Below are 19583 nucleotides of genomic sequence, written 5' to 3'. Positions count from 1 at the left end.
CACAGAATTCTAATTGCAGATAAGAATGACGCATAGCTCACTCTGGTGCAGCACATTTAATTTCTGAAAAATTTAACCTAAATCTAATGTAACTCAGTAGTAGGCATTAAGAAGACACCAGTACATTATTCATTCATATTTTACATAGGTACACATGGATATAAAGTGCATTTTAACATTGGTTACAGTGAAGTCGTCCAGATAATACCACACTTATCAAAAGTAAAAGTACTCATTATGCAGCAGAATAGTCCATGTCAGAGTTATATTATTATTATTATTATTATTATTATTATGTTATTGGATTGTATTTTCATTACTGATGCAAGGCATTTTCATTTTGTAGCTGGTATAGGATTAGCTTATATACTATTTTGTATGTGAAATTGAATCTGTAAACAGTAACCAAAGCTGTCTGATAAATGTAGTGGAGTAAAAAGTACAATATTTCCCTCCAAAATGTAGTACTTCAAAGTTGTACTTGAGTACAATACTTGAGCAAATGAACTTTTTCACCACCACTTTTTACTATAGAAATGATTCACAAAGCAGATGAGGGTGTTTTCAACTCCCAACTTAACTTCTTCTGAAGGGTAGAGGATGCTCTCAGGGGCGTCTTTCAAGGGACAAAAGACAATTAAAAACCTTCATCAACATTTTATCAATCACATCACTTCAGAGAGAAATGTTGAGGTTAACTTACCTGTTTCCTCTGTTAGATTTCTCTCCTCAGATTTGAGGACATTGTTAACTGCTAGACACGCGTTCTTGTTTTTCTCTGCATTTATAAATACGTTTATATTCTCAAATAGTTTACTCGGGTCATCCGTCATAAATCTGGGCACAGTGTAAACAAGCTCTTCTCTGTCAAAATCCATGTACAAAATCTCCTCAGCGTCAAACTCGTACTGAACTTGAGTTGTCCCATTGTAGAAGCAGCCCACAATAACGCAAATCTCATGGGGAACTGAAAAACAATAAAATGGAAATAAGGAAAATGATAAATATAAGGTACAAACTACAGCAAGTGGCTTCTGTTTGATCGTGTCTTAGTTTCCATAAGTAGTCTATGTTAGTAGAACAAAGTAATACATTTGAAACTCATTACTTACTTTTACTTTGTGAAAAAGCACAGAAGCTGTTGATCGTCAGGATTACAACGAGAGCAGAGAGCATCCTGTCTGAGCTGCAGATCTTCATTATTGGAGCCTTTCAGTCCGAACAAATACTTTTACCTCTTTTGCTAATCTGCACTTCAAATGTAATCACATTAACATCAGATCATGTGCAAAACGAAGAACTGAAAGAAGTCCTTCCTTATTGAAAGCATTGGGCTGTTATATTACTTCCTTGTTATATTATTGATTGCTCTAAATTAGGCAGCAGTTGAGAAATGAAAGTGGACCTGGGGGGGCTGGAGCCGATCTCAGCTGACATTGGGAGAAGGCGGGGTAAAAATAATACTAGTAAACATATTCAACACCGTTCTACAGATGAAGAGTTTATTCACTTTTTCATCGAGGAAGACTAATGCAGAACTGAACTATTTCACCAAAGTTGGAAAAATATTGACAGATTTGAACTTCCCGGATCAATAACTAATTTTTTTATTTTTTTTTTAATATTATTTTTATTGACAAATTTTAACGACAACCCATACATCAAACAAAAATCAAAACCCGCAACCAAACCCGAAAGTTCACGCACCTGCACTCGCACACTCACACACACACCCACACACTTTTACACCCGGGGAGGAGTAATACAAATACCTAAGAAAGAATTATCTAAACCGCATGTCAAGGACAAAACATACATATCATTACATACAATATCATCCATGTGATAGTTAAATGCAAGCCGTCCATAGTGGGAGTATTCAACAACAGAACAGAGAAAAGGAAAAACAAAACAATCAATATATGAATACAAATATTGTCAAACTGAGTCCAAATATTGCAAAAAGGGGCCCCAAGATTCTTCCCATTTATGTTGACATTTTAAATTATTGGCTCTCAATTTCTCCATGTGGATAACTGAGACCAATTCATGCAACCAGTTTCTGAAGCACGGTGGAGTTGTTGTCTTCCAGTCTTTGAGAATACGTTTTTTTGCTAATACCATGCCCATCAGTAGAGCTGTTTGAATATGTAAAGGCAGAGTTGAGGGGTCCACTGAGGATCCAAAAAGAGCCATGTCTCTGTCAGGAGAGAGAGTCCTTTGATAAACCCCAGAAAAAAAGAAGAAGATTCTTGACCAAAACTGATAAATTAATGGACAGTCCCAAAATAAATGCAGCAATGTACCATCATTTGATTTACATGTATCACAAATTGGAGACACAGAGGTGTAAAATTTATGTAACATGACTTTAGAATAATGAAAACGGTGAATCACTTTGAACTGAATTAACCTATGCCTGCTATTTATTGAACAACTATGAATACGGGAGAGTGCAGTCTTCCATAGTTTATCATTAATTTCCCTTTCCCAAGCCTTCTTAATACAGTTAGCAAATTCAGAATCGTTGGAGAAATAATTCACAAATTTGGAGATAAGCTTCTTACTCTCTGGTGAAAGAGAAAGCAATTCTAGAAAAGCGTTTCTCTCGCAAGTAGATTCAAAATTTTGAATATTTTCCCTCACAAAGTGCCTAAGTTGCATATAACGGAAAAAAATTGGAGTGTGGTAAATTATACTTTGAGCTTAATTGACCGAAAGATGCAAACTTGTTGTCTAAATAAAAGTCCATTATGCACTTCAGCCCTTTTACACACCATAAAGCAAATGTATTGTCCAGTAATGCTGGGGTAAAGGCATGGTTGTGGCAAAATGGTGTATATATCAAAATACTAGGGACTTTGTAGATATGTTTAATTTGATTAAGAATTTTCAGTGAATTTCTGACAACAAAACTATGACTTACTGATTTAATAGCAGATACAAGATTAGTGTAGAGTAAGGAGGATAATGAGGAATATGGTTTTATTAAAGACATAAACTCCAGTTTTAACCAGAGGGGGGCAGAATTGAGTGATTTGTGGTCTGGAGAACCCAATTGCCAGTATGCCAGTGCCCTAGCATTGGCTGCCCAGTAGTAGTCTTTAAATACTGGAAGACCCAGACCAACATCCAAAGCGGGCCTGAATAGATGTTTTTTAGATAGTCTGTGTTTTTTATAACCTAAGATAAAATCTAAAATAATTGTGTCTAGCTTCTTAAAAAAATCAGCCGAGATCCATATCGGCAAATTTTGAAAGAGATATAAAAATCTTGGTAAAGATACCCTCTTAATGGCATTTACTCATAGATAGGGGCAGAGTCCTCCAGTATTCTATGCTGCGTTTTAATTTATCAATACCTTCTAACAGATTTAATTTGAGCAAAAGTTTAGGATTTTTTGAGATTTTAAGTCCTAAATATGTGATATAGTTCTGAACAATCTTAAAGGGGCAATCTTGTAAAATTGTATTTTCACCAGTAAACAGCAGTTCACTTTTACCCCAGTTTATTGTGTAACCAGAAATTTTACTGAATTTTTCAATATATTGTAAAAAATAAGGAACACCCACTTCAGGATTCATTAAGGTAACAAGTAAATCATCGGCGTAAAGTGTAACAAGACATTCTGCTGTACCAGCTGGAATACCCTTTATATGTGGGTGATTTCTTATCCCAATTGCCAAAGGTTCTAATGCTATATTAAATAACAAAGGGGACAAGCAATCTCCCTGTCTCACACCCCGATGTAAACTAAATGGCACTGAGGTGGTATTATTTGTTAAGACGGAGGATTTAGGAGAGCAATAAATCATTTCAATCCAGTCCACAAAAGTTTTCCCAAATCCAAACCTCCTCAAAGTTTCAAATAAGTAAGGCCATTCGATAGAGTCAAAAGCTTTATGGGCGTCCAATGTCAGGACGGCTGCTTGAGTGTTCTTACCTAAGTCAGAATACAATATGTTTAACACGCGACGCACATTGAAAAAGGAAAGCCTGCCTGGGATAAAGCCCATTTGATCTGGGTGGATAATTGTTGCTATATGTTTATTTAATCTGGTGGCCAACACTTTTGTTAAAATTTTATGATCAAGATTGAGCAAAGAAATGGGCCGGTAATTAGCAGGATCCATGGGATCTTTTCCCTTTTCCAATAACAGACATATGTTTGCCTCATAGAGGGACTGTGGAAGCGTTTTTCTTGCAATTGAATCATTTATCATTCTAAGTAAGAAAATACTAATACTAATAAACAATTTTCCTGAAACTTCAATAAAAGCTTACTTTTAATATATTAACTATTGCAACATTAATTATTCCTGTAGATACGATATACAGCACATCAACCTCGATCCTCAAGAATTGAGTGCAGCTCCACATAAAAACCTTATTTATTCGGTCCTCTGCCATTTTGGTGACATGATTCCACAGTCAGGTCATTTTACATTTTGGCTTGGCCTTAACTTGTTGGCACCAACACTCGGCCTAGAAAAAAAAGAAAAACAAAGTTACACATAGCTGATTTTGAGTCACAGTAATTTGGTGTTAAGAAGTGTTAAAAACTTTGAGGCTCTTGTCAAAACTGAAAGTGCTACATGAACTCTGATGGATTTGGATGTAAAAATAATCACTAGTGCTGTTGACTTGCATGCTCTATGATTTAGAGGATAATGAAACAATAAATCTTCTCTGACAGAAATGCATTGATGTAGGGACGTCTATGAGTTGCTCTTCAGACAACAGTGATGCAATGGAACAGCGGCATCAAAAGCAGAATGTTCTAATAGAGTCTTTGCAGTCTTTAGATAAGTCCTATTTATCTCTACACACTCTTTGCCTCAGCTGTTAACACTGTAGGTCTAAACATTATGATTCGGGTAATTTTGTTGGTTAGTTTGATCTCGTCTCTCACCAGCAGTGTTCTTCTTGTAGTAAATCAGCCCAGCAACTAAAAACACCAGACCCAGCAGCAGCCCTGCTGTCCCGACTGCGATCTTATTCCTCTGTGACTCAAATGCCGGGTCTGAAAACACATTTATCACAAACACTGCATTAGATTTACATACTGTACGTTGATAAATATTAAAAGCCTTCTACCGTAACTCTGTTCAAATGAAGATTTCTCTGTTAAGATTTTATTGATAACAACAGACTGAGGTCCAAGAACACCTCCCGTCACTCTCTTACCCCAGTCATAAAGCCCAGGCTCCACGAGGCTGGCATGCTCCACCTTACAGGTGATTGTCTCTCCGGGTCTGGGTGTAAACTCCAGATAGGAGTGCATCTGGTAGAGCCAATTCCCATTGGGCAGTTCCTCAGTGGAAGTCACCTCAGATGTCACCTCCTTTCCGTTCCTCAGCCAAGCCACTCTGATTTGTTTGGGATAAAAGCCGTACACACTGCAGACGAGCATGCCTGGATGTTTGCTGCTCGCTGCATCAACTGATCTCACCCTGACGGAGGGCTCAACTTGGGGAAAGAACCCATAGACAAAACACGTTGGCATGAAGGAGCAGAACTTTCACTTATTATGCATCAATAACGCTGACATTTTCGGTAACACTTTAGATAACAGCCTGCAAACAGTGTAAATATTCTGTTTATATGACATACCAATTAAATACTTACTGTGTATCAAAGGGAGGCAGAAGGGAATAAGTACAGGAAATAAAGGATAACAAACATAGACTGTATATAAGAAGTGGATAGTCACCGTGACGTCACCCATTGGTTTGTGCAGCCATTTCAGCCGTCGCCATATTGGTTATTTGCAACCAGAAGTGACACTAGAGGGTGGAGCTAAGTACTACCAAACAGTGATTAAGACAATTTTAGGTGACCAAAAAGGTTGCCGTTAACTTTCATGAACTGAAAACATTGTTAAGGCTGAAGTAGTAGTTTTATTTTTATAAAATGATCGCTATATCGTGACAGTAGTACATGAAACAGATAACCTGAAAAAAAAATCATGTGCCTCCGGTGTCCTCTGCTGCTCCTAACGGCATCTGCAAGATTTCACATACCGGAGGAAAACAAGCAGTAAGAGCTGATCTGGGATCTGCCGTCCAGCAACTGTCAATGAGAGCCGGCTGTCAATCACTCGCAAACTCTGACGAAGCGGTCAAACTTGGCAGCGCTGATCAAATATGAATAAATATTATGTTCCGTTAATGCCTATTTTTAACCTCAAACATTTTCAGAATCATCTTGTAGTGCACGGTTTAGCTGTAAAATTAGAAAGTTTGTGACCGCTCAGCCAATAGGAACGCTCTCTCTGAAGTGTCCTGTGATTGGTCAAAGTCTTCCGTCACAGGCTAGATTTCTTAAAGCCTGAAAACAGAGCCATGAGGAGGTGCAGAAGTCTAGTTATCTCTCAGAACACTTGAATTACAATATGCTGAAAGGTTATTGTGGAATCTTTGCCAAATGATGTCAAACAATTGTTGCCTATTGAAGCTTTAAGGGTTTAAGTTCTATGAACTATTCTTTACAGTCATTTGTCCCTCAATACAGTTTGTTACTTTACCTCATAACTATTGAAATAGGTATGCAGTTATTTAGAAAATACTTACATGTACTGTCTAGTTTATTTCTAACTCCCTCTTAAACCCAAAGTTGTTACCCCCTTATTCCTTAACCTCTTGTATTCTTCACCTGTATTTACATATTTGTCCTGGTATTGCCCTGTCAGTATTGTTTTTGATACCACACATATATACTAAATTATAACACCGTAATTTGCAGGCTGTAATCTAAAGCCTTACCAGAGTTTCAACACACAAAATCACCTGGTTTTGAAAGGAGAGCTAGTATCAATGGGACGCTGCTTCTGAATTTCTCTTCATTCTTTTTTTCTTCTCTCAACATAGCAGGGCTTTTGTTGAAGCCATCTGCAAGCTCTTTAGCTTTCTCCGTGTAGCCGGTATATTTCCCCTCAGTGCTGTTGTACTCGATCAGAAGCACCTTATTATAGAAGATTTGCTCCACATAAACAAGGTCATCAGGGGAAGTGAACTGGCCACGAAGCAAAGCATAACTAAAAAGAGCATCTGAAACATAAAGCCAACAAGTGTTAGATAAATTAGAAAGTTGCTTTTTTCTTGCTCATGACCTATTCTCACACACTCAAATAATATGTACAAGCTTATTTAAATGTATGTTAGCAGCTGTTTGACTCTGTCTATCTTGTCAATGTGCTGTTATGAACAGCGACACAAAAAAACAATGGCAGCTTCTATTTAAAAGTTAGTCCACTTACCTGCTCTTGAAAACAACAGGAGCAGAAACAGCAGTGAAAAGAAGCTGCGAATATGCATGTTGACATATGACAAAAGACACATTGAAAGGAATTGACTTTGCTCTGAGAACATGAGGAAGTGAAGTAACAGAGTTCCCAACAACATTTTTGTGGAAAGGTGTGGTCAAAAGTGTGTGTGTGTGACTTATCCACATAATTTGCATTGCGTGTTACAGGAAGTGTTGTTCTAGTAATCTGACACCACCACTCACTCACCTTTTATTTTATCCAATGACATATGAATTATTGACCTAATTCATAATTTGATCTGCATTGATGGATGAACTGACTCATTTGTACAGCATTTTAATTAATCTTGAATTAAAGCAAATAAAGTCAACTTTAGTGGTTAGTTGCAGAAACTTTATGAAAATCTAACCTAAATCTGATGTAACTCAGTAGTAGGCATCAAGAAGACACCAGTACATTATTCATTCATATTTTACATAGGTACACATGGATATAAAGTGCATTTTAACATTGGTTACAGTGAAGTCGTCCAGATAATGCCACAATACCACACTAATCTAAAGTAAAAGTACTCATTATGCAGCAGAATGCTCCATGTCAGAGTTATATTATTATTATTATTATTATCATTATTATCATTATTATTATTATTATTATTATTATTATTATTATTATTATTATTAATATATTATTGGATTGGATTTTCATTACTGATGCATTATGGTGCAAGGCATTTTCATTTTGTAGCTGGTAGAGGAGAAGATTAATCTACCTTATAGACTGTTTTGTATGTGAAATTGAATCTATAAACAGTCACCAAAGTTGTCTGATAAATGTAGTGGATTAAAAAGTACAATATTTCCCTCCAAAATGTAGTACTTCAAAGTTGTACTTGAGTACAATACTTGAGCAAATGAACTTTTTCACCACCACTTTTTACTTGAGGACAGGAAAATGATTACAGTCATCCATCAGGTCTGTTAGAGATATTCTTTATTGTCATTCCTTAAAACAACTTGATTCAGTTTATCACCGTGCTTTGTGATTCATTACAGGAGATAAATATCGTCCCCATCACTGTGTACTACATATGAAACAAAAGGCTGGTCCCCACTAGCAACAAGAAGAGAACTATGTCATTTTTATTCATAAATGTCTCCTGCAAAAGCTGCCTCAGTACATCACTTCACATCTTATTCTCTCAGGTCGCTGTTGCTAAAGAGATCTTGTTCTCAACAAGATTACCTGATTAAATAAAGGTTATTTTGTACAAAAAAGGTAGTATATAATTGAAACCAAAATAGAACGTATATCAAAGCTACAGATAACAGTGATCCAACAGACAGCATGTTACATGGCAATGTTTGAATAAACAACACTGTACAGTAATAACATAGAAGGCAAATATAAGCGCCAATAAATGAATTATAAAGAAATGAAATAAAAAGCTTCATTCAGACCATAAGGCCCTTTTGCATTTACTGTGTAAGCCAAGACTCTTTCTGACATTCAGTAATGTCAGTCATACAATATCTATTTAAAGTGTGCTGTTAGCTAGTATCGGCCACCAAAAGCTAGTGGTCAAACCAGACCAAGTGAAACTGTAGCAGCAAAATCCCTGAGTGTACTTAGTTGAGTCGGGTGTGTTTTATTGCTTATGAATTCAGCATTGTTTTTAAAGAGGAAGTGTTATTTCTTCCCTCAGAAGTTGCATTGTCTCTCTTCAAAGTAAAATATAAAGTACAGTGTATTACTGTAAGTCGTGTCCGCATGTAAATGATACACAGCACATGAACTGTATTTATTCTTTGTGTGTGGCGAGGAAATATGTTTGAACAGTGTACACCCATTTATTTAATTCATTTTGGCCTGATATTCATACCTCTCTCAAAGCCAAATCACAGTTTAGAAGACGATAAATGGTGCACTCCAAAATGATTGTCTGTGTAAAATTCATGTGCATCATCATCAATTTCATGTGTATAACCTCTCTATAACAGAGAAATTACTGTCTATGGTGACCCTTAACCATTAAAAATGTTCCCACTGCGACACCCAACAAGCCCAGAGTCAGGCCCACTCCACAGTAAACATCTGGTCCAAGACTGCGATGACTAAACTCAGCTTCTGTGGAGGAACGTAAGAAAATATGCATCATTACAGACACAAAGAAGTATTTTACAACATATAATTGTATTATTGTGATATTTAAGTGGCTTCACAAGATAAAACAATTACCCCAGATCCTTGTTTTAGGCCTGTCCAGGGCCATGTGCTCCACTGTGCAGCTGTAAATGTCCCCCTCCATCGGTGTGAATGTCAGGGTAGAGAACTGGTGGAAGGTTTGATCATTATTGGGATAATATCGACTGAGTGACACCCCCTCCGACACCGGACGATCATTTCTGGTCCAGCTGACGTAGATGTGAGGTGGGTAGAAATGATTCACAAAGCAGATGAGGGTGTTTTCAACTCCCAACATAACTTCTTCTGAAGGGTAGAGGATGCTCTCAGGGGCGTCTTTCAAGGGACAAAAGACAATTAAAAACCTTCATCAACATTTTATCAATCACATCACTTCAGAGAGAAATGTTGAGGTTAACTTACCTGTTTCCTCTGTTAGATTTCTCTCCTCAAATTTGAGGACATTGTTAACTGCTAGACACGCGTTCTTGTTTTTCTTTGCATTTACAAATACTTTTATATTCCCAAATAGTTTACTCGGGTCATCCGTCATAAATCTGGGCACAGTGTAAACAAGCTCTTCTCTGTCAAAATCCACGTATAAAACCTCCTCAGCGTCAAACTCGTACTGAACCTCAGTTGTCCCATTGTAGAAGCAGCCCACAACATAGTGAATCTCATGGGGAACTGAAAAACAATACAATGGAAATAAGGAAAATGATAAATATAAGGTATAAACTACAGCAAGTGGCTTCTGTTTGATCGTGTGTTAGTTTCCATAAGTAGCCTATTCATGTTAGTAGAACAAAGTAAAACATTTGAAACTCATTACTTACTTTTACTTTGTGAAAAAGCACGGAAGCTGTTGATCGTCAGGATTACAACGAGAGCAGAGAGCTTCCAGTCTGAGCTGCAGATCTTCATTATTGGAGCCTTTCAGTCTGAACAAATACTTTTATCTCTTTTGCCAAACTGCACTTCAAATGTAATCACATGAACATCAGATCATGTGCAAAACAAAGAACTGAAAGAAGTCCTTCCCTATTGACAGCATTGGAATGTTATAATACTTCCTTGTTATGTTATTGCTGATGGTAACTCAGCAGTCTAACCTGTTTAGCAGGAGAAAGATTCTCCTAAATTTGGCAGCGGTTGTGAAAACAAAGTAGACATAAGCAGTGCAGATATTTATTTTTGAAACCAGCCTTGTTTTTTAAATTTGATCTAATAAAATCAAATAACCTCCTGCAGTTATTCAATCCCCATATATACAGTATATATCCATCCATCCATTATCTGTAACCGCTTATCCTATTCAGGGTCGCGGGGAAGCTGGAGCCGATCCCAGCTGACAAACATAGAGACAGACAACCATTCACACTCACATTCACCTACCAGCAATTTAGGGTCAACAATTAACCTGCATGTCTTTGGACTGTGGAAGGAAGCCAGAGAACCCGGAGAAAACCCACGCTAACACGGGGAAAACATGTAAACTCCACACAGAGGGACCCCAAGCCGGGTTCCTCTTGCTGTGAGGCAGCAGTGCTAACCACAGCACCACTTGCCGACATATATATATATATATTTACATATTTGAGCCAAAATTAGAAGAATGGCATTTTGTGCTCTGTTGTGAAAAATAGAAAAATGAATAGAAAAAATGAATGAAAGGTTATCAGACCAATAAGAAATATATATTGAATACATCAACAAATATTATAAATTGTTAAATAATTACCTTTATTTTTGTTGAATTGGTGTTGCTGTTTTTTTATTTCTAATTTTTACTTACTTTATTTTTATTTTTATTTGTTTTTATTTTATTTTGTGTGTATATGTGTATATTTTATGTATTCTATTATTTCATGTGTGTAGTGTTTCACTAATTTTGCTGTCACTGCTGCTTTAAGTCTTGTTGTAACTGTTGACATTAGTGTGATATTGATTATTTCCTGGGGCTTCACGGTGGTGCTGTGGTTAGCACTGCTGCCTCCCAACAAGAGGAACCCGGCTTGGGGCCCTTCTGTGTGGAATTTACATGTTCTCCCCGTGTTAACATGGGTTTTCTCCGGGTTCTCTGGCTTCCTCCCACAGTCCAAAGACATGGCGGTTAATAGTTGACTCTAAATTTCCCGTAGGTGTGAATGTGAGCGTGGATGGTTGTCTGTCGCTATGTGTCTGTGTTAGTCTGGTGTCTTGTCCAGGGTGTACCCCGCTTTCGCCCAATGTCAGCTGGGATCGGCTCCAGCCCCCCGCGACCCTGAAAGGGGATAAACGGTTACAGATAATGGATGGATAGATGGATGGCTATTTCCTTTATTTTTCTTACTGTTGGGAGTGGGAGGGAAAAATGGATGAAAAAACAGAAGACTACTCATTTGCTCTGTGATTTATATGGCTTGCAATGTTTTTCCAATTTACATATATATTATATATATAGATGTATAAATAAATTAAATTGTATATATATATGATTACATATATATATAAAAGTAAATAAAATGATATAAATATATATATATATATAAAATTACATATATATAAAATTAAGGAAAAAAATAAAAAGCTGTTTTGTGATTATAAAGCTTTATAATTCTTCTTTAAGGAAACAAATAAAAATCTGTTTTGTGATTAGAAAGCTTTATAATTCTTTAAGGAAAGGAATAAAAAGCTGTTTCGTGTTCAATGTTGATGGGGACACAGCAGTCTAACCTGTCTAGCAGGAGAAAGATTCTCCTAAATTTGGCAGCGGTTGTGAAATGAAAGTGCAGATATTCATTTTTGAATCCCTTGTTGTTTTTATTTGATCTAATAAAATCAAATAATCTCCTGCAGTTATTCCCAACCCCATATATACAGTATATATCCATCCATCCATTATCTGTAACCGCTTATCCTATTCGGGGTCGCAACCTGTTTTGTGATCATAAAGCTTTATAATTCTTCTTTAAGGAAACATAAAAAGCTGTTTTGTGATTATAAAGCAGTATAATTCTTCTTTATGCTCAATTTTAATAGTTTGTTTTAAGGTCCCATATTGTAAAAAGTGAGATTTTCATTTCTTTTATATTATAAAGCAGGTTAAAGTGCTATATAAATACTGTTAAACTATCAAAATGCTCAATATAAGGAGAAATACACACAGCCCGTATTCAGAAATTGTGCCTTTTGAAACAAGCCGTTAGAATTTCTGTCCATTTGTGATGTCTCAAATATACAATATTTAGACCATTACACGGTTTTAAACATAAACATTGTAAATGTGTCCAAGTTTATTTCCTGTTGCAGTGTATGTAAATAACATCAGCTGACAGGAAGTAAACACGGACCCAAACTGTTGCCTAGCAACGCAATTCGTTGAAATGAGCTAAAACGGAGCGTTTCAGACAGAGGGGTGAATACAGGTATATTTAAGCAGACAGTATGAGGAAATAAAGTTGTTTTTTTTAACATTACAGCATGTAAACATGTTCTAGTAGAAACACAAAGTACAAGTAAGAACCTGAAAATGAGCAGGATATGGGACCTTTAACAAGGCAAGGCAGCTTTATTTGTATAGCACATTTCAGAAACAGGGCAATTCAAAGTGCTCTACATAAACATTCAATATCATTGTGACAAAATGCAAAAGAACATTAAGACATAATTAAAACAGTTATAAAAACATAAAAACATTAAAGATTAGAAAATAAAAACAAGCTACAAATAAAAGCTAGGATAGAAGCTAAAATAGAATATAACACACAAGACTAAAAGCTCTAGTGCAGTATAAGATCATTATCTGGTTTAATAAAAGGCAGCAGCAGCAAACAGGAAAGTTTTAAGCTTTGATTTAAAAGAACTCAGAGTCAGAGTTGGTCCTGCAGGTTTCTGGGTTTTCCAAATATTTGGTGCATAAAAACTGAACGCTGCTTCTGCATGTTTAGTTGTGACTCTGGGGACACTAAGCAGACCTGATCCAGATGACCTGAGAGGTCTGGATGGTTCATAACATAGCAGAAGATCAGAAATGTATTTTGGCCCTAAACCATTTAGTGCTTTGTAAACCAGCAGGAGAATTTTGAAATCAGTTCTCTGGACTGATATGATCCACTTTCTTGGTCTTTCTATTATGAATATACACTATTATTCATTGATGTATTTAGTTATATTTTTTACTACATTCTGTCAGTTTGGGGGGTCCATAATTTTGAAGAAGAAATTACATTGTGTGCCAAGAGAAAAACCAATGAAAAGTTGCAACTAAGAAACCTTCCATCATTTGTCCAGCAGGTAGCACCAGAGCTCCACAGATGAGAGCGGTGCTGCGGTGTGGAGGAAGCCGCCTGTTGGTGCTGTTTCTGGGGCATGCGGTGGCTCAGAGGAGCGGGGGCCGTCTTCCTCTCTCTGACCAGTCCATGAAAAGGGCCGACAGGGATGCACAACGGCGCAGAGGAAACACGGCTTTTAACCAGGACTGCTGATGCTGCTAAACATGGAGAGTCTTCTCCTTTAGCGGGATTAAACACTGATGTGTCCGGACCGTGAGATTGTAGAAAGCAGAAGATTCTTCTACTTTTGTTTGTGTGTTTTTTTTAACCTTTGATACAACAACACACATCTGCAATGATGCGGGCTGAGAGCTGGAGACGAGCTGCTGCTGTTGTACTGTGTTTAGGATACCTTGTCTCCAGAGCTGTCGCCAAAACATCACCAGAGGACTCAGCCACCGAAGGTAAAACTGCTTTAAAACATTTGTGTCCCCTAAAAACCAGCTAGTTATCCGGCTATTGTTGGTGCTAATGGTGCTGCTAGCCAGCTCAGAGTCAGGATGCTGATGGGACCTGAACTCAGCTAGCATTAGCAAGATAGCAGAAAGAGCAGCAGAAACTTCTCTGTAATGTTTGTTGTGCAGCTGGTGTTAAGTCCCTGGTAACATGTTTCAATGTGGTGTAGTCATATCTGCAGTAAAATACTTAATAGTGACTGATAACATGTCCTCATATTGTGCAGAATAATGCAGCACAGGAGTCCAGCTGCTGTGATTTGTCATTTTCAGAAAGCACTTTCTCTCTCTGTGAGGGTCTATTTGGGACCATAATGTGTACCTCTTCTAGTCTAAAGGACTTGCACTGTTAACTATTAATCAAGTAATCAGGAATAGTGGACAGTCACAATTTCCCACAGCCCAAGTTGACACATTCAGAGTGCTTGTTTTGTGCAACTAACAGTCCTACACCTAAAACCCAAAGATAGTCAGCTAACTATCATTAAAAAAACAAAAAACAATGTTAACATTTAAGAGGTGGGAATCAGCAAATATTGATAATTGATTAATGTTTAAGTCATTTTTAAGCAACAGCACCAAATCAATGTTATAGACACATCTATTAAAGCAGCAGCGGGTAGCAATGGAGCAAATAAGATAAAAAAACCACCATGTTTCAATGTGGTGTAGTCATATTTAAGTAGAATACTTAATAGTGACTGAAACATGTCCTCATATTGTCCAGAATAATGCAGCAGTGGAGTCAAGCTGCTGTGATTTGTCATTTTTTAGCCTTTCAGAAAGCACTTTCTGGGAAGGGGGAGGCTATTTTTGACCATAATGTGTACCTCTTCTAGTTTAAAGGACTTAAACTTTACATTTTGTGGAAGGAGTTTTCTGTTTTTGCTGTTTCTGTGTATTGTTTTTAACCAGAAGGTCCCTGGTTCAAGTCAGTGACTGTGCAACTATCCACCTTGTTCAGGTGTTGTGAACTTGTCAGCTTGTCCAACTAACAGTCCTAAACCTAAAAGCCAAAGATAGTCAGCTAACTATCATCAAGAAAACAAAAAATGCTTAATAGTGACTGATAACATGTCCTCATATTGTCCAGAATAATGCAGCAGAGGAGTCCAGCTGCTGTGATTTGTCATTTTTAGCAAGCACTTTCTCTCTCTGTGAGTGTTTATCTGGGACCATAATGTGTACCTCTTCTAGTCTAAAGGACTTGCACTTATTTAAACTTTACATTTTGTGGAAGGAGTTTTCTGTTTTTGCTGTTTCTGTGTGTTGTTTTTAACCAGAAGGTCCCTGGTTCAAGTCAGTGACTGCAACCATCCACCTTGTTCAGGTGTCAAACAGCAAGTACATGTTATACAAACAAAATGTATACTTGGCCTTTTGTGCTAGAGCTGAAACTAATGATTTGATCAATCAGGTAATCAGGAATAGTGGACAGTCACAATTTCCCACAGCCCAAGTTGACATGTTCAGAGTGCTTATTTTGTCCAAATAACAGTCCTACATCTAAAACCCAAAGATAGTCAGCTAACTATCATTAAGAAAAAACAGAAACATTTTTAACATTTAGGAATTGGGACTCAGCAATATTGATAATTGATTAATTGTTTAAGTCATTTTTAAGCACCAAATCTCTGGTTCTTGCTTTTCCAATGTGAGGATTTGATAGAAAACGTTTTACTATTTCCTGACATTTTATAGACACATCTATTAAAGCAGCAGTGGGTAGAAATGGAGCAAATAACATTAAAAAAAGTTATTTTTTATAAAACGGTCACTATATCCTGACAGCTGAGCTGGAGTCTGCCGTCTCTGAGCAGCTATCAATCACTCGCGAACTCCGATCAAACGGTCAAACTAGGCAGCGCTGATCTGAAATGTTTTCAGAAACATCTTGTAGTGTACTGTTTAGCTGTAACATGAGAAAGTTTGTGACCCGGCAGCCATGTTGAGATCAGTTGAGGAAGTATCAAGCACCGCTCACCTGCAAACTTATGCATGTTACAGCTAGACAGTACACTACAAGATGTTTCTGAAAAAGTTTGAGGTGAGAAATAGGCATTACAGTAACAGAATATTTATTCACATTTGATCAGCGCTGCCTAGTTTGACCGTTTGATGTTGAGGAGTTCGCGAGTGATTTACAGCTGCTTCCATTGAATGAACAGCCAATAGGAACGCACTCTCTCTGAAATGACCTGTGATTGGCCAAAGTCTCCCTTCACAGACTAGATTTTTTTAAAGCATGAAAACAGAGCCATGAGGAGGTGCAGAAGTCTAGCTATCTGTCAGAACACTTGAATTACAATATGCTGAAAGGTATTAATGGAATTTTTGCCCAATGATGCCAACAATATTCTGCCTACTGCCGGTTTAATCGAGAAAAGAATAGTCAGATTAATTGATATTGAAAATAATCAGCCCAACAAAGTAATATATGTACCAAGCATCCCCAGTGTTTTGAGACCCAAAAAAAGCCAGAAGGAAGAGAAGATGTTGCAATAAAGAATGAAATACAAAATTGTACTTTATAGAATGATATTGGCTGGTAAAGTTTCTAGTGTCTGCAGATATCAGTGTATTTCAGAGGGTATCCTCTCACTTACAGCTGCAGACACATTCAAAGTTTGAAATCCAGCATGAATCACAATAATCTGTTGGCATCTCATTCAGCCACTAACTTCAAAGCTGATCTGTCATAGCAACTACTAAAGTGGAGCCACATCTGTTTTATCCATCACTTTTATCATGCACATGTTGTCAGTGTTCGCTTACATCTTTGGCTGGCCTACATTAGGTCCTCTCACTACAACTGTGTTTACTTTACAGTACAAGTATGAATGTAAACATACAGTAACTAATGCTGTAAATCAGTCACGGTTAAAAAAAGAACAACACTGGGCACAGATTTTCCTCAGATTTGTCAAGTTGGTTTCTGATATTTTATATTTATTCAGGAGTTTTTGAAGCAGTTCTGCTTTAAGGCTTGTCTTCAGACATTTTCTGCACCATGAAAATTGGTTATATGCACAACAACAAGCTCTGGTAGAGAACAAGGTATAGTCTGTCCTGGCCTCTCTCTGCCCTCTGTTTTCCCTTTCTTTCTTTCTCTCTTCCTTGTGTTCACTTTGCCTCAGATTGACCTTCAGTTGTCCCGGGGGGTTATGTTCAGGTCGATACCGAGGACTTCTCCTGCTCTGTCCAGCAGACAACATGGATGAGTGGAGCCAGACAGACAATCTACCCTCAGATATAGATCTCACTCACATTACGGCTGCCCATAATAGGCATGGCATGGCATTGCATCTCCAGCAGACAAACATTCGCTGAAGCTGGACAAGGCCTGCCAGGAAGTAGACCAATCCAATCATATTGTCACCAGCTAGCCAAGCTTGACTTTAATCACAAGTCGCTGGTGTGAGTGCTAACAGCAGATCCACTTTGGGGAAGATACATCAGGTCATGAGAAAGCATAGTATTTAGGGAGGATGTCAACAACCTCCTGAGCCAAAGAGCAGAATCAGTAATGGTGCATAGTACAGTATGGAGACGGGAATATTTACTGTAGTAAGATGAAGAGAGGCCATTAGCTCTCCAGCCTGAGACATGATAATGTAACCTAACTGCTGTGTCCCCTGCTGAGTTAATGGGATCGACTGCCGCTATCTAATCTCACTTTTAATCCAGATGAGGGAAATTAGCAGGCTAAACACCTATTGATAGCCCTTTTCTTTATTTATAACGGCAGAACTTTAGTTCAACAGACAGGAGTGTGTGTGTATGCTTTTATTTTTCTGCTTTTCCACGACATGTTTCATGTTGTGACATGTTTTGCCATTTTTTCCCTTTGTCCCTGTTGATGATTCATACTTAATCACATCAACCTTTTCTTCATTGACCATTTTGTTGCCATAACATTTTTAAACGGACTATTTTTTTTTTTTTTCTTTTTTAGCAAGATCACTACACCGAGAATCGGATGTTTGTTATTTATCTGAATGGTAAACAAATAGCTTCAGTCCTTGTGTTTCTCTTTTTTTTCTGTGGTTGAACAAGTTCTTACATGCAGAAACACAAACAACAGTTTGTTGGAGCTTGAAGATAAAGTGACATGCATTGGTGTAGTTTCCATAGACTTGAATCCTTAACTGCACTGCCTTTTTATTGTATATGTATGATAAAATACTTATTTTACTATACATTACTTTGTTACAACTCGCTAGGGCTGCCCGCTCCTAGATTAGTTGACTAATCGGTCGGTTTTGTCTTAGTCTCCTCTTATATTCAACCATGTGCCCCAGCTTGAGATGGTGAAAAATAAGTTTATTGTTTCCGTCTTCTCACACGTCTTAACACATTACTGTGGTTTGTTGAAGATTTTATCTTTTCTAATCAAACCAGTTCCACATTGTTGAGTATATTCTCCAGTTGCCATTAAATCATTGCATAATAAGAAGAGGGTGTATGGAGATGAAGTAATTAAAATAGGGCTGTCCCCCACCAAAGAAATTCTTAGTCGATTTGCGCTTGATTTCGTCGACTAATTGATTTGTTTACTTAATCAACAGATCTGTAAAACTGAGTTTCTCCACAAAGAATCACACAAAAGCTTGTGCTTACCAGAGATGTGCTCATAAGTTTCTTGGCAATAAGCCATTCAGCATGAAAAAAGCATAAAAAACGACTAATGGATTAAAGAAATCTTAGTCGACTAAGACCAAAACCACCTTTTAGTTGACAAATCGACTAAGAGGGGGGCAGCCCTAAATTAAAAGAGAGCCAGTCAACCCTCAAACAGTGGAAAACGGTTTACAAAACATGTTGGAATTATGGCATTTTATGTTTGTTTCACGTGAAACATTATTAGAACTGAGGAACGTTATAGTCTCCTCATTGCTTCACACAGATCTGATGTTTTCATCAGCCCAAAATTTTTGTCTATTCAGCAGAAGCTTGAATAACATTTAGGTCACATACTAAGTTTGTTTCAATTGCACATTGTTTCAAGTCACTGATTCTAATGAGCTGCATCTGTGTTAAACTGGATTTTGTGTACAAGCAAGCTCTCCACTCAGCCTCGTGTGCAGAAAGCATCTGCTTCCCCCCTCCTCTGTTTGGAAGAACACCAAACCCCCTCACACACCCAATGGATGCCAGCCATACCATGCATTTCCAGTTTATCACACCTCACTTTTATGGTGCAGAAATGCTTCGCCTCCCTGTAACTTCTGATTAATGCACCTAACGTGCATTGATTCAAGCTGTATTGGGCTGAAAACACACACACACTCGTACTGTTTTCCCCCATTTTCTCCTCTTGGGTTCATCTCTTTCTACTCGTATTCAAATACAGTCAACCACCCT

General features: G+C 37.5%; 4 protein-coding genes across 5 annotated transcripts in view; 1 reads left to right on the top strand and 3 right to left on the bottom strand.

Annotated features, from left to right (window-relative positions):
• The window catches only part of fam171a1 (family with sequence similarity 171 member A1), a 48530-nt gene that overhangs the window by 8761 nt on the left and 20186 nt on the right, over positions 1 to 19583 (top strand). Inside the window, exon 2 of one of the 2 annotated variants that reach the window (XM_074653693.1) lies at positions 13724 to 14168. In XM_074653693.1, the coding sequence (XP_074509794.1) occupies positions 14060 to 14168 (109 nt within the window). In that variant the 5' untranslated portion in view covers positions 13724 to 14059. The remainder of the gene's footprint in view (positions 1 to 13723; positions 14169 to 19583) is intronic. The other variant, XM_074653694.1, reaches the window with a different exon arrangement.
• Positions 91 to 1353, bottom strand: LOC141779069 (RLA class II histocompatibility antigen, DP alpha-1 chain-like). The gene is made up of 3 exons (XM_074653706.1): positions 1113 to 1353; positions 704 to 967; positions 91 to 616 (listed from the first exon to the last, which is right to left on the bottom strand). Exons 1-3 carry the CDS (start codon positions 1198 to 1200, stop codon positions 513 to 515), a joined length of 456 nt encoding a protein of 151 aa, XP_074509807.1. The 5' UTR covers positions 1201 to 1353; the 3' UTR covers positions 91 to 512.
• On the bottom strand, positions 1603 to 7420 carry LOC141779064 (rano class II histocompatibility antigen, A beta chain-like). The gene is made up of 5 exons (XM_074653701.1): positions 7259 to 7420; positions 6789 to 7049; positions 5188 to 5469; positions 4913 to 5023; positions 1603 to 4485 (listed from the first exon to the last, which is right to left on the bottom strand). Exons 1-5 carry the CDS (start codon positions 7401 to 7403, stop codon positions 4460 to 4462), a joined length of 825 nt encoding a protein of 274 aa, XP_074509802.1. The 5' UTR covers positions 7404 to 7420; the 3' UTR covers positions 1603 to 4459.
• On the bottom strand, positions 8245 to 10514 carry LOC141779056 (H-2 class II histocompatibility antigen, A-Q alpha chain-like). Its single transcript, XM_074653692.1, has 4 exons — positions 10288 to 10514; positions 9875 to 10138; positions 9506 to 9787; positions 8245 to 9394 (listed from the first exon to the last, which is right to left on the bottom strand). Exons 1-4 carry the CDS (start codon positions 10373 to 10375, stop codon positions 9273 to 9275), a joined length of 756 nt encoding a protein of 251 aa, XP_074509793.1. The 5' UTR covers positions 10376 to 10514; the 3' UTR covers positions 8245 to 9272.

This window comes from Sebastes fasciatus, chromosome 12 (assembly GCF_043250625.1).
Source record: "Sebastes fasciatus isolate fSebFas1 chromosome 12, fSebFas1.pri, whole genome shotgun sequence".
NCBI classification, from domain to species: domain Eukaryota; kingdom Metazoa; phylum Chordata; class Actinopteri; order Perciformes; family Sebastidae; genus Sebastes; species Sebastes fasciatus.
The sequence above is the reverse complement of the archived record's forward strand: the minus strand, read 5'-3'. Positions and strand labels throughout refer to the sequence as shown.

Coding starts and splice junctions, on each gene's coding strand:
- LOC141779064 (XM_074653701.1), bottom strand. CDS start 7,403: ATGTTGTTGGGAACTCTGTTACTTCACTTCCTCATGTTCTCAGAGCAA. Junction 5,024..5,187: donor GCCTGGGCTTTATGACTGGG/GTAAGAGAGTGA, acceptor ATGTGTTTTCAG/ACCCGGCATTTGAGTCACAG. Junction 4,486..4,912: donor CTACAAGAAGAACACTGCTG/GTGAGAGACGAG, acceptor TTTTTTTTCTAG/GCCGAGTGTTGGTGCCAACA.
- LOC141779069 (XM_074653706.1), bottom strand. CDS start 1,200: ATGAAGATCTGCAGCTCAGACAGGATGCTCTCTGCTCTCGTTGTAATC. Junction 968..1,112: donor TGCTTTTTCACAAAGTAAAA/GTAAGTAATGAG, acceptor ATTGTTTTTCAG/TTCCCCATGAGATTTGCGTT. Junction 617..703: donor AAATCTAACAGAGGAAACAG/GTAAGTTAACCT, acceptor GTCCCTTGAAAG/ACGCCCCTGAGAGCATCCTC.
- LOC141779056 (XM_074653692.1), bottom strand. CDS start 10,375: ATGAAGATCTGCAGCTCAGACTGGAAGCTCTCTGCTCTCGTTGTAATC. Junction 9,788..9,874: donor AAATCTAACAGAGGAAACAG/GTAAGTTAACCT, acceptor GTCCCTTGAAAG/ACGCCCCTGAGAGCATCCTC. Junction 9,395..9,505: donor GCCTAAAACAAGGATCTGGG/GTAATTGTTTTA, acceptor GTTCCTCCACAG/AAGCTGAGTTTAGTCATCGC.